At 51.7% G+C, this 11,327-nt stretch overlaps 1 protein-coding gene across 1 annotated transcript; it reads left to right on the top strand.

Moving 5' to 3' along the window:
* The first annotated feature begins 879 nt into the window (after positions 1–879).
* Positions 880–9,709, top strand: Ism2 (isthmin 2). The gene is made up of 6 exons (XM_085830103.1): positions 880–930; positions 1,520–1,762; positions 3,491–3,845; positions 6,314–6,454; positions 6,717–6,800; positions 8,847–9,709. Exons 1-6 carry the CDS (start codon positions 880–882, stop codon positions 9,365–9,367), a joined length of 1,395 nt encoding a protein of 464 aa, XP_085686229.1. The 3' UTR covers positions 9,368–9,709.
* Positions 9,710–11,327: the final 1,618 nt, after the last annotated feature.

Raw genomic sequence — 11,327 nt, 5'->3', positions numbered from 1 at the left:
TTTCCGTTTATGTAAGACTTTTCTCGTTTGGCAGGGCACTCACTTCATTGAAGGCCTAGGTAGAAAGTGGAACTGGCCTTTGGAGCCATTCTTACCTGACTCTTCAGAAGAAGTTGCTCCATGCTGCACCAGAGACTAGGTTTGAAGGGGCAAGGCTGGGGCCTGGGGAGGACCCACCAAGGTGTCCCTGAAAAGAGCTCCCCTGCCTTGCCATGGGTACCGGGGAACAGAAATAGGTAGTAGGCATAGAGGCCAATGCCTATCGATCATCTGAGGTAAAAGCTGAGGAGCGCTAGGAATAACCAGGGGCTTCTTCCCCTCACTATCTCAGCTGACAAAAGATAGTTCTGATTTGTGCACTTTGAATAAGAATGGCCCCCATAGACCACAGATTTGAATTCTTAGTCATCAGGCACTATTTGAGAAGGATTAGGGGGTGTGGCCCTGTTGGAGGAAGTGTGTCACTGGAGGTAGGCTTTGAGGTTTCAAGAGTCTAAGCCAGGCCCAGCTTCTCTTTCTCTCAGTCTATGGATTAGGATGTAAAATCTCAGCTACTTCTCCAGCACCATGCCTGCCTTCCTGCCTGCTGCCACGCTCCCTGCTATGATGACAGTGGACTAAGCCTCTGAAACTGTAAGCCAGCACCCCTTCCCCCACCTGAAATTAAATGTTTTTCTTTTATAAGAGTTGCCTTGGTCATGGTGTCTCTTCATAGCAATGGAACAGTGACTAAAACAGACACCATGTACAATTGGTAGAGGGACAGACTAGCTAACAGACAGGTTCATGGGCAGAGTAGAAGAAATGAGGTATAAGGACATCAGGCCAGAGGAGATGTCAAGGAGTTTGCCATTGAGTAGATTCTGAGGACAGGGCCACATGTCCGGGTTATGCGGAGGTGATGGGAGCAGGCCTGCTGCCTGCACCCTGGTATGACCAGGCTCATCTCTGGGAACCTTTCTGCTCTGTGTGTATGTGTGTGTGTGTGTGTGTGTGTGTGTGTGTGTGTGTGTGTATGTGTGTGTGTGTGTGGTGGGGCATATAGAGTAAGGAGACAAGGATCTGAGGCAGGGACTGAAAACAGCACTTTGGAGCTACTGGTGTGGGTAGCAGTTTCCTCCTCCTGGGTCTCTTCATCTGTACGATAAGTAAGCTGGGCTGGTGTAGTGCATCCTGGCCTCTGCTGTGGAAAGCTTTGTGGGATGGCAAGAGGCTCAGTAGGTAAGCCTGATCCCCTAGAACCCACGTGGAAGAAGAGAACCTACCCCTGAAAGTCCCACGTGTTCACTAGAGCCCTATGTGGCATACACACACACAGATGGGGGGGGGGGCGAGTTTGAAAAAAAGACCACTTAGTGAACACAGTTCATTTTTCTCTGCTTCGATGCACCCCACCCACCCACTAGAGCCATCAAAGCTTTCTAAACATGTACTCCAGGTGCTCACAGACACAGCCAGGCCCAGGCTTCCTGCCTCCAGAAGCTGACTTTGGTCACTCCACTTTCTTTCTCTTACCTAGGCCTCCCCTGCCCCAGATCTCAGCTCCCCCAAGGAGAAGGACACAACACCAGGATTCCCTGGAGACCATCTGCAGACAGAACCATGTCGACCTGGGTGCCAGACCATCCCTGAGCCAGCAGCTCTGACTCTGGGTACAGCCACCTCTCCCAGGACCCTGGAACACACCCCTCTGCTGCTGGAGCTGCAGAAGCTACCAGGGTTGGCCAACACGGACTTGAGCGCACCAAACCCCAATATCCAGGTGAGATTGTAGAGTCGTTGTTTGCCTAGGGGAACCTCGAGGAGGTGCTAGGCTGGCAACTGAGCCGAACCCTTATTCTGCTGCTGGCTGTGTGAAGACAGTGGACTCCTAATGCATTGTGAGAAGAGTATCTGCCCCTCTACTTGCCAGAAAAGTCCGTTGGCTCTGGAGACTTGACCCTGGATGTAGCAGGGGACAAAGCCAGCAGGATTATCTTGAGGACCTAGTACATGGACACCCTGCCCCTGATTCTGCCGCAGGTCCTGGAATGTGGCAGAGACCTGCTAAAATGTCCTACAGGTGTGACCTCCTCCCATTTGACCCAAAAACCTTACTGCATGCAGGAAAGGGACTTGGTTTGAAATAGGGGGGGGGGGGCTGGAGCATGGGAAAGCCCACAAAAGGGTGTTCCAGGAAAACCAGCCAGAAGTCCTGCACTGCCTATCCTGAAATCTTCAAGGACAGCAGATTCGCCTGTTCATATACTTTCATCCAGAAGAAAGACTGCAAAAGTCAGAACATTTTACAATTGCTTTAAAGCCTATCTGTCTGCTTGGTTTTTTGTTTGTTTGTTTGTTTGTTTGTTTGTTTGTTTTTTAAAGTGCACATACTCAGGGGAGTGGTGGCACACACCTTTAATTCCAGCACTTGGGAGGCAGAGGCAGGTGGATTTCTGAGATTGAGGCCAGCCTGGTCTACAGAGTGAGTTCCAGGACAGCCAGAGCTATACACTCACACACACACACACACACACACAGTGCACATACACACTCACACACACACACAGTGCACATATACACTCACACACACACACACAGTGCACATACACACTCACACACACACACAGTGCACATACACACACACACACAGTGCACATACACACTCACACACACACACAGAGTGCACATATACACTCACACACACACACAGTGCACATACACACACACACACACACAAAGTGCACATACATACAAAGGTTGCAAAGTGTCCCCACTAGTGATGGATGCCAGCCATACAGCTGATGCTCAACTTCCTTCTTTGGATGTTGTTGTTATTGTTATTGTTGTTGTTGTTTCAGGACTCTGTGTAGTCCTGGCTGTCTTGGAACTCACTCTGTAGACCAGGCTGGCCTCACACTCACAGCCATCTGCCTGCCTCTGCGCCCCAAGTGCTGGGATTGAAAGTATCACCACCACATCCAGCTCACTTTCTTCTTTGTATTTTGCTGTTCTTTTCCCTCCTGAGTTTTGTCCTGTGACCTCTTCTTATTTGAAAGTGCCTGAGAATAATTCATATCCACGGCAGTGGTTCCATGTGCGTGGTTAGTGCAGTTGGAATGGTACGGTCCTGAGGGCGATCTGGGCATTTGACACACGACCTTACCCACTCCTGACTCATCCCCACCACCCCTGCCCTGCTCTGGGCTGTTTCTGGCCCCTGAGGCCAGGCAAGCCTATGGATGGTAGAGGCAGAATTCCAAACGGCTTCTCCTGAGCCACTGGGTCTGGCACCTGCTGGATTTGCCTCAATGCATCTACATTCAGATGATTCTGGGATGCAGAAAGTCCTACCCGTGCCCCTTGCTCACTGAGAGGCCATGGTAAGGCAGGCAAGGTTGCAGACTCGGTGGCAAGGGTGGGACTTGACTTCTGGTTCAAACCCATCTTCTCCTGTCTGGAGTCCTCTGCTGAGCCTGCCCTCTCTGGCACATGTCGGTCCTTCCCACAGGTGACCATCGAGGTGGTGCAGGACCCTCAGACTGAGGTAGAGATGGACCTGCCTTCTGAGCCCAGCAATCTCTGGCCCCTGCATGCCCCTAGCTGGTTGCCCACCAAGGAATTCTTTTGGCCCCTCTTCTGGGGCTACCAGGAAGGTGAAGAAGGAGCCACCAGCCTCAGAGACAGGGCTCCAGGGGAAGCAGAGGCGGAAGAAGGAAAGGACTATGCTGTGGAGTACGGCGAGGGTGAGGACCAAAGGGGACCTGAAGAAGGTGAGGATGAGGAGTCCAGTGGGGCCATAGACAACTGGGACTATGGCTGGTTGGGTCCTCAGGCACAAGACTTCCAACAACCAGACAGCTATGGTGAGTAGTCTGGCTTGGCATCCCCAGCTTTTGCCCTACGAGGTCCATAGTGGGAATGAGTTGGGGGAGAGGGAGGAGGTGTACCTCCCAGGCAGGGAGCACTGGGCAGGTCCGTTGAAAGCTCAAAAGTGACTTTCAGTATTAAGGGTTTCTTTTTCGGCAATATTTGACTTGTGCAACAGCCCTGAGCTCCTCTAAGCAAAAGCTATTCAGCAGTATAGATATTCCTATTTATCAGTTCCCACTAAACTGAGAAATACCCTATGTTTTGTCACTTGAATACTCAATCACCCTGCTGCTCAGCAGCCCAGTGTTCCCAGGCAAGTCACTTAACCTCTTTGTATCTCAGTTCTGTCCTTTCTAAAACAGGTAATAATGTTTGTAAATGGCATAGAGTTGATTGTAATAGGAAATAAACAAGTTTATATACAGCTGGGCCTGGTAGTACACAAACAGCAGCCTCAGGATTCAAGAGGCCTTAGCAGGAGACTGAGAGAGGTCGGGCTGGGCTGTGTAGTGAGTTCCAGCCCTGCCTGAGCTACCTTGAGACCGTGCCTCAAAAAAACAAAACCATTGGTCAGGCTGTTGAGATGACTGGCAGAAGGGATGACTACCCATCCCTTGTAATGCAAGTGTGAGGACCAGAGTTCAAGTCTCAGGGAGAAATAAATAGCCAGCTGAGGTGCAGCAGCAGCAGCACACCCGGGGTCCCAGCATGTTAGAGGCAGAGGCAGGCAATTCCCCCCAGAGCAAGCGGACTGGCCACACCAGCCGAAAAGGGCAAGCTCTGGGGTTAGCAAGGGGCCCTGTGTCCATATGTAAAGTAGAAAGTTATTTAAAAACAGATCCCATGTCAACCTAGGGCCTACCTACCCACACATGTACACATGTATTCTCGAGCATGTGTACCTCCACCTACATGAGTGCACTAGCACTCGTGCCATATGCTCACACATACGCCAAGAGTATGTGCATGAGATAAAGCATTTCCTGGCTCTTCTGTTATGCCTCCTGATGCCCACGGCCTGCTGGGATGGCTGGGATGGCCACATGCACTCCTCACGTTCTACCTCCCTTAGCCTCTGGGTTCAATCTCACTCACTCTCCAGGGAGCCCTGAGGCGCCCAGGATTAAGACAGAGGTCACACCAGCTCTTCCTGATTTCCTAAATGGATGTAAATAGACTTTTCAGCCTTTCTCCCTTCATCGTCCTCCCGCTGGCTGTAGCAGGCCTGAGGCCTGTCTTGAAGCTAGGAGAAAATTGGTGTGCCGACCTGTGGTGTTCCACGCTGAGCCACAGAGCCAGATGTAAATAGACCTTTCTGGAATTTAAGCTTTCCTCCTTTCATTTTCTTCCTGCTGGCCGTAGCTGGCCTGAGGCCTGTCTTGGTGTGCAGACCTGTGTGTGGCCTCAGAGCCTCAGAGCACAGGTCCTGGCCTGGGGGTTTGAGCTTCCTCAGATCAGGAGAATCAATCTTTTCCTTCCTTCCTTCCTTCCTTCCTTCCTTCCTTCCTTCCTTCCTTCCTTCCTTCCTTCCTTCCTTCCTTCCTCCCTCCCTCCCTCCTTCCCTCCCTCCCTCCTTTCCTTCCTTCTTTCATTTCTCTCTCTTTCTTTTCTTTCTTCCTTTCCTTTCTTCTTTCTTCCTTTCCTTCTTCTTTCTTTCATTCATTCATTCTTTCTTTCCTTTTAAGATTTATTTATTTTAGCCGGGCATGGTGGCGCACGCCTGTAATCCCAGCACTCGGGAGGCAGAGGCAGGCGGGTTTCTGAGTTCAAGGCCAGCCTGGTCTACAAAGTGAGTGCCAGGATAGCCAGGGCTATACAGCGAAACCCTGTCTCGAAAAAAAAAAAAAAAAAGATTTATTTATTTTATTTATGAGTACACGGTAGTTGTCTTCAGACACACCAACACCAGAAGAGGGCATCAGATCCCATTACAGATGGTTGTGAGCCACCATGTGGTTTCTGGGAATTGAACTCAGGATCTCTGGAAGAGCAGTCAATGCTCTTAACCATTGAGCCATCTCTCTAGCCCGACCTTGGATTTCTTATCCTTCTTCCCTCAAGTCCCCACTGCTGGGATTGCAGGCATTTATCACTGTACCCGGTGCCGAGGTAGAACTCAGGGCTGTATGCTTGCTAGATGAGCACACTATCGAGTCCTCTTCCTTGGTTCTAATGGATATGAAAACACCAGCTCAGAAATGTTAGTGGACTTCCTAAGGTCATGCTGATAGAGAGAGTCCTTGGGCTTCTAGACCCAAGTTTGTTCTGTGCCCATAGGACCTCTTGACCCATTTGCACAGGCTGTTCACTGCACAAGGACTTCTAACTAAGGGGACAGGTGGGGCTGGAATCCAGTCACGCTCCATACATTGGCCAGGGATAAAGGGGTGCCTTTTGCCAATTTACAACAGTGTGCCCTGCGGGCTGAGTACACTCATCTTGGCCCCTTACTTCAACCCAGACTATGAACCCCAGGAGGAGTGGAGCACCTGGTCTCCCTGCAACGGGAGCTGCGGCAGCGGACACCAGCAGAGAACGCGGCCCTGCGGCTATGCCTGCACTGCCACCGAGTCCCGAGTCTGCGACCTTGCCCCCTGTCCTGGTGAGACGAGCTCTGGTGCCTGCATGGGAGTGGCTAACACGGCTCACACTGTGACCTTGCTTCTCTGGGAATGTGAACATGGGATACTTGCAGGAAGGGTGGGCTTCGGAGAGGGATACGGGAAGCTCACAAATATGGTGGTCCTGTCCCAGGCCTGTCTCAACTGCTGTGGGCACCAAGAGCCTAGTGAGGGCTGGGCTTCCCTATCGGGAGCACAGAGTGCCCTGGGGCACCACCAGCCTGGACTCCTCTCTTCCCAAAGGCACCGCAGAGGAGAACACGTTGGGTTTTCCCAGTGAGGGGTGGCAGCCCCTTGCCCACAATGCAACGGATATGCTTGATCCAGGTTAGTTGGGGGTTAGACCTTGCTGTTGGGTCTTGGGGACCCTCTCTCTTGGGAGGACGGAGCATCACTGTATAGCAGGAGCACATCTTCCTGTGGGTGGGATTGGAGCCAAGTATCCTTGCCCAGCTCCAGGTTCCTAGGAGGTAGGGGGTCTTGATGGGAACCCCAGAGGAGAAGCTGAGGGTAATGGAAAGAGGGGGCTTTCTACTTCCCCCTGGCGGGCTCCATCTGGGAAGCTGCCTGTCAGAATGAGCCAGGGTTCCAATATCCTGGGCTGCTTCTTGCAGACAGCAGGACATCGGCCTTGCTTTGCCAGCACACTTCCTGTTGGTGTTCTTGGGCCTTATCTGCACCCCGTAAGGCATGGCTCATGAGTCTAAATTCCACAAAATGAAATGGAAGCTTCCTGAATCTGTGTGGTGTACCAGGGAGAGAGGGGAGGAAGCAGCAGAAATAAGGAGCTACAGGAAGCCCAGAACAGCTGAGCCCTAAGAAAGGCAGTTAAGAAAAAAAATCAGACAGGAGTTGGGGGTTGGGGAGAAGGCTCATGCTTTTAATCCCAACACTTGGGAGGCAGAAGCAGGTGTATCACTGAGTTTGAAGCCAGCCTGGTCTACAGAGCCAATGTAGACAGACAGACAGACAGGGTTAGACAGAGAAACTCAGTCTCGAAAAACCTAAAGAAGATGAAGAGGAGGAAGAGATGAAGAAGAGGAAGAAGAATTATTGATCAGCAGATGAAAACAATTGGATCGAGGTTCAAGGCACCTTTGGCTACATGAGACCCTGTTTCTTTTAGGAGAGAGAGAAGGAAAAAGGGGAGCAGACCAGAATCCAAAACACTGAAATACTTCTTGGTTAAAAATCTCTTGTCTTAGCTGGGTGGTGGTGGCGCCTGCCTTTAATCCCAGCACTTGAGAGGCAGAGGCAGGCGGATTTCTGAGTTCGAGGCCAGCCTGGTCTACAGAGTGAGTTCCAGAACAGCCAGGGCTACACAGAGAAACCTCTTGTCTCTTTGAGCTGGAGAGATGATGGTCCATGGTCAAGAGCACTGGCTGCTCTCCCAGAGAACCAAGGTTCATTTCTAGCACCCACATGGAGGCTTCAGTCTGAGAGAATCTGACATGCCATTCTCGCCTCAGTGGGCTCTGCAAATATGTAATACACAGACATACATGTAGGCAAACATCCATGCACATAAAAGGAGTAAACACAAGACAAAAGCTGCCAGTCTCGGCTGAAGATGGCGCTAGCTCAGCTGGGAGAAAGCTTGTCTATGACTCCTGGGGCCTGGGGTTCAATCCCAGCAGGGCATGCTAGGCGTGGCCATGCGTGTCTGTAATCTTAGCATTTGGAAGATGGAGAAGGGAGAACTGAAAGTTCAAAAGTTCCTCAGCTACGTAGCAAGTTTGAGACCAGCTTAGAAAGTGTGACACCCTGCCTCATAGAACAAAAACATAAAAAAAAAATATATATCCCCACATATCCCAGCTCCCTCCCATGATCCCAGGATCTTTCCCACAGTCCAGAACCTAAAAGGTGATATCAGTGTCCCTCAGGGGGCTTCCAGTCCAAAGCCAGTATTCTGAGCTATAGAAAGCTTCCTGCTTTGGGTGCCTGGATGGTGCGGGCTATCCTTTATCTGCTCTATGTCATATATGTATATAAACTAATTTTTAAAATAATTTATTTTTACTTTATGTACATTAGTGTTTTGCCTGCCTGCATGTGTGTCTGTGTGAGAGTGTCAGATCTTGTAGTTACAGACAGTTGTGAGCTGCCACATGGATGCTGGGCATTGAACCCAGGTCCTCTGGAAGAGCAGTCAGTTCTCTTAACCACTGAGCCATCTCTTCAGCCCCCCTCCATATTTTTCTTGAGTCCTACTTCTGCTCCAAAGGCCTTCCTGAGCCCCAGCTGGGGTTTGCACGTTCTCTCCACATGACTGACCTTGATCAGCCCTCCTTGCTACCAAGGGCCTGGGGAGCTGGCGGGCAGCGCAGCTCTGATCAGCAGCACTCTCCTGTGCCTCCTTACCCTCTGCAGATGTGGACAGCTGTGAGAAGTGGCTGAACTGCAAGAGTGACTTCCTAGCTAAGTACCTGAGCCAAGTGCTCAAGGACCTGCCCAGTTGCCCGTGTGCATACCCTCTGGAGGCAGTGTACAGCGCCGCCGTGAGCCTGCAGGACGAACATCAGGGTCGCAGCTTCCAGTGGCGGGATGCGAGTGGTCCACAGGAGCGCCTGGACATCTACCAGCCTACGGCGCGCTTCTGCCTGCGCTCCATGCTGTCTAGCGAGAGCAGCACCTTGGCTGCCCAGCACTGCTGTTATGATGAAGGCAGCCGGTTGCTGACCCGTGGCAAAGGGGCAGGGGCCCCGGACCTAGTCAGCACCGACTTTTCACCTGAGCTTCACTTCAAGGTAGATAGGCTGCCCTGGATCCTGTGTAAAGGGGACTGGAGCCGCTACCACACTGTGCGCCCCCCAAACAATGGCCGGGCCTGCACAGACAACCCACCAGAAGAAGAGTACCTGGCTCAACTGCAGGAGGCCAAAGAGTACTAAAGAGGACTTAGAGCATGCGCCTTCTGCCCTTTACCCTGCCCCTGCTCAGACTGGGCAACTATTAGGGCTCATCTGAGAGGCAGTCAGGCATGCATATCCCCCTCTTATGACCCTGAGTCAGGAGAACTCATGCGTCTCAGGGTCTGGTGAGAAGGTTGGAGGGTGTTGTCCGGCACAAGGCCTCTGGGATGTGTTGGGAAGGGGAGGAGCTATCCCAGTCTGGCCATGGGTCTTTCCCTCTCTCTAGGAATGGGGCCCTTCTGCCTTTTCCTCTGTTCGGGATTGAGCCAAGGTGGTCCAGATACATCCCAGTTCCCAAGATCTGTTGTGAATCCCTTAGACCCCCACCCCACCCCCACCCATCCACCCTATGGCCAGTTGTGGAAGAACACAGGGAGGGGTGGAGCAAGATAGGACAGTCCTTTCATCTGACCCTAAAGCTGTTTTTTGCTGGGCTAGCAGAACCGGAGTGACCACCCCTCCTTGTGGCACACAGCTTCTACCCTGTCCCATGTGGTGAGGCCGTCAGTGGAGCTGAGGGGAGATTGCTTCCAGTCAGGGAACCACCAGCTGTTTCTGGTCCCCAGATGATAGACATGCACATGTTACCACCGCCATGGCAGCCAGGCTTGGGTTGAACTCAGTACTAAGGGTGGGTTCAGGAGGGATCATGCACCTGTCGAAAGTGTGACAGGGCAGACGGTCCTGATATTGGATGTGGGCCATTTGTGGTGTTGGTACCCACACCAGTGGCCCACTTAACGCCCCCCCTGCCCCCCCCCCCCGTGTGGCACCCCTGTAAGCACTGGACTTGGAGTTGGGAGATGGGTGCGTTGGCTCCCAGCACACTGTGCCTTTCCCCAGACACCTGTGATCCCCAAACCACACTTCCTTGGTTTCTCTGGAGCTGAAATATTGTAGACTCTCTGTTTCCATTCACAAATCTCCAATAGGGGCTTGGTAGGGAACTTGAGTTCCAGCCCAGTCCACAGCTGTCCGGAAGCTGTCCTGGGATTCTCAGCAATAAAGCACTTTATTTTTACATACAGTTTGATAAAGGATTTGAGGCCTGGCAGGATGGAGGGTGCAGAGGCCCTTATCGCCCAGCTCAAGCTCCCATTGGCTGGCTTTGTGATCACCAAGGCCACAGCCAGCTCCTTTCCTTTTCCTGAAGCAGCTGCCCTCAGCGCTCCATGAATGCAGAGACTAGACTCTAACTCTTTCACACCCACAAAGGGCCGCCTTGGAGCCTGTCTAGGAGCTGGCTAGACCTCAGAGGCACAAAACCCCAAATTTATGACACAGGTAACTGCATCTACTCCACCAGGAAGTGGTGTCATTTCTTCATGTGACTGGCTTGGAGGGGATCCAACCTGAAATGAGAGGCGTTCCTAGACCCTCATCAGGCACCCTACTGTCATCTCTGGCATTTGGGGGAAGGAACGAGTTCTGTCAGGATATGTCTTAGTCTGGTCTAAAAACCTGTCTACATATGTTCTGCTGCAAAGAGATGAGTGTGTCAGGGCAGCAGGAGCTCAGGTCGTCAGGTAGGCACCATGTTCACAACACTTGTTACCTAAGGAATTCAGCCTGTAATCCTAGCTCTTGGGATGCTGAAACAGAAGGGCTATACGGTTTTTGTTTGGGTTGTTTTGTTTTTTGAGACAGGGTCTCACTGTGTGGCCCTGGCTGTCCCGGAACTCATTCTGCAGACCAGGATGGCCTTGAACTCATAAATTTGCCTGCCTCTGCCTCCCAAGTGCTGGGATTAAAGGCGTGCACCACCACTGCCTGGCTGGATTATGATCTCCCTGTCTTCACATCAAAGTAACTTACTAAACTGCCTGCCATCTTGAATGGATTCAGGAGCTAGTGATATTAGATCATCGAGTTCTTATACAGGTCTCCCTTTGGGGACTAAGGGCAAGTCCCCTACCCTGCAGGGAGATTGGAGCCCACC

This window comes from Mus caroli, unplaced genomic scaffold (assembly GCF_978045245.1).
Source record: "Mus caroli unplaced genomic scaffold, Mus_caroli_1 scaffold_14, whole genome shotgun sequence".
Classification (NCBI taxonomy): Eukaryota; Metazoa; Chordata; class Mammalia; order Rodentia; family Muridae; genus Mus; species Mus caroli.
This window is presented reverse-complemented; position numbering and strand designations above follow the sequence as displayed.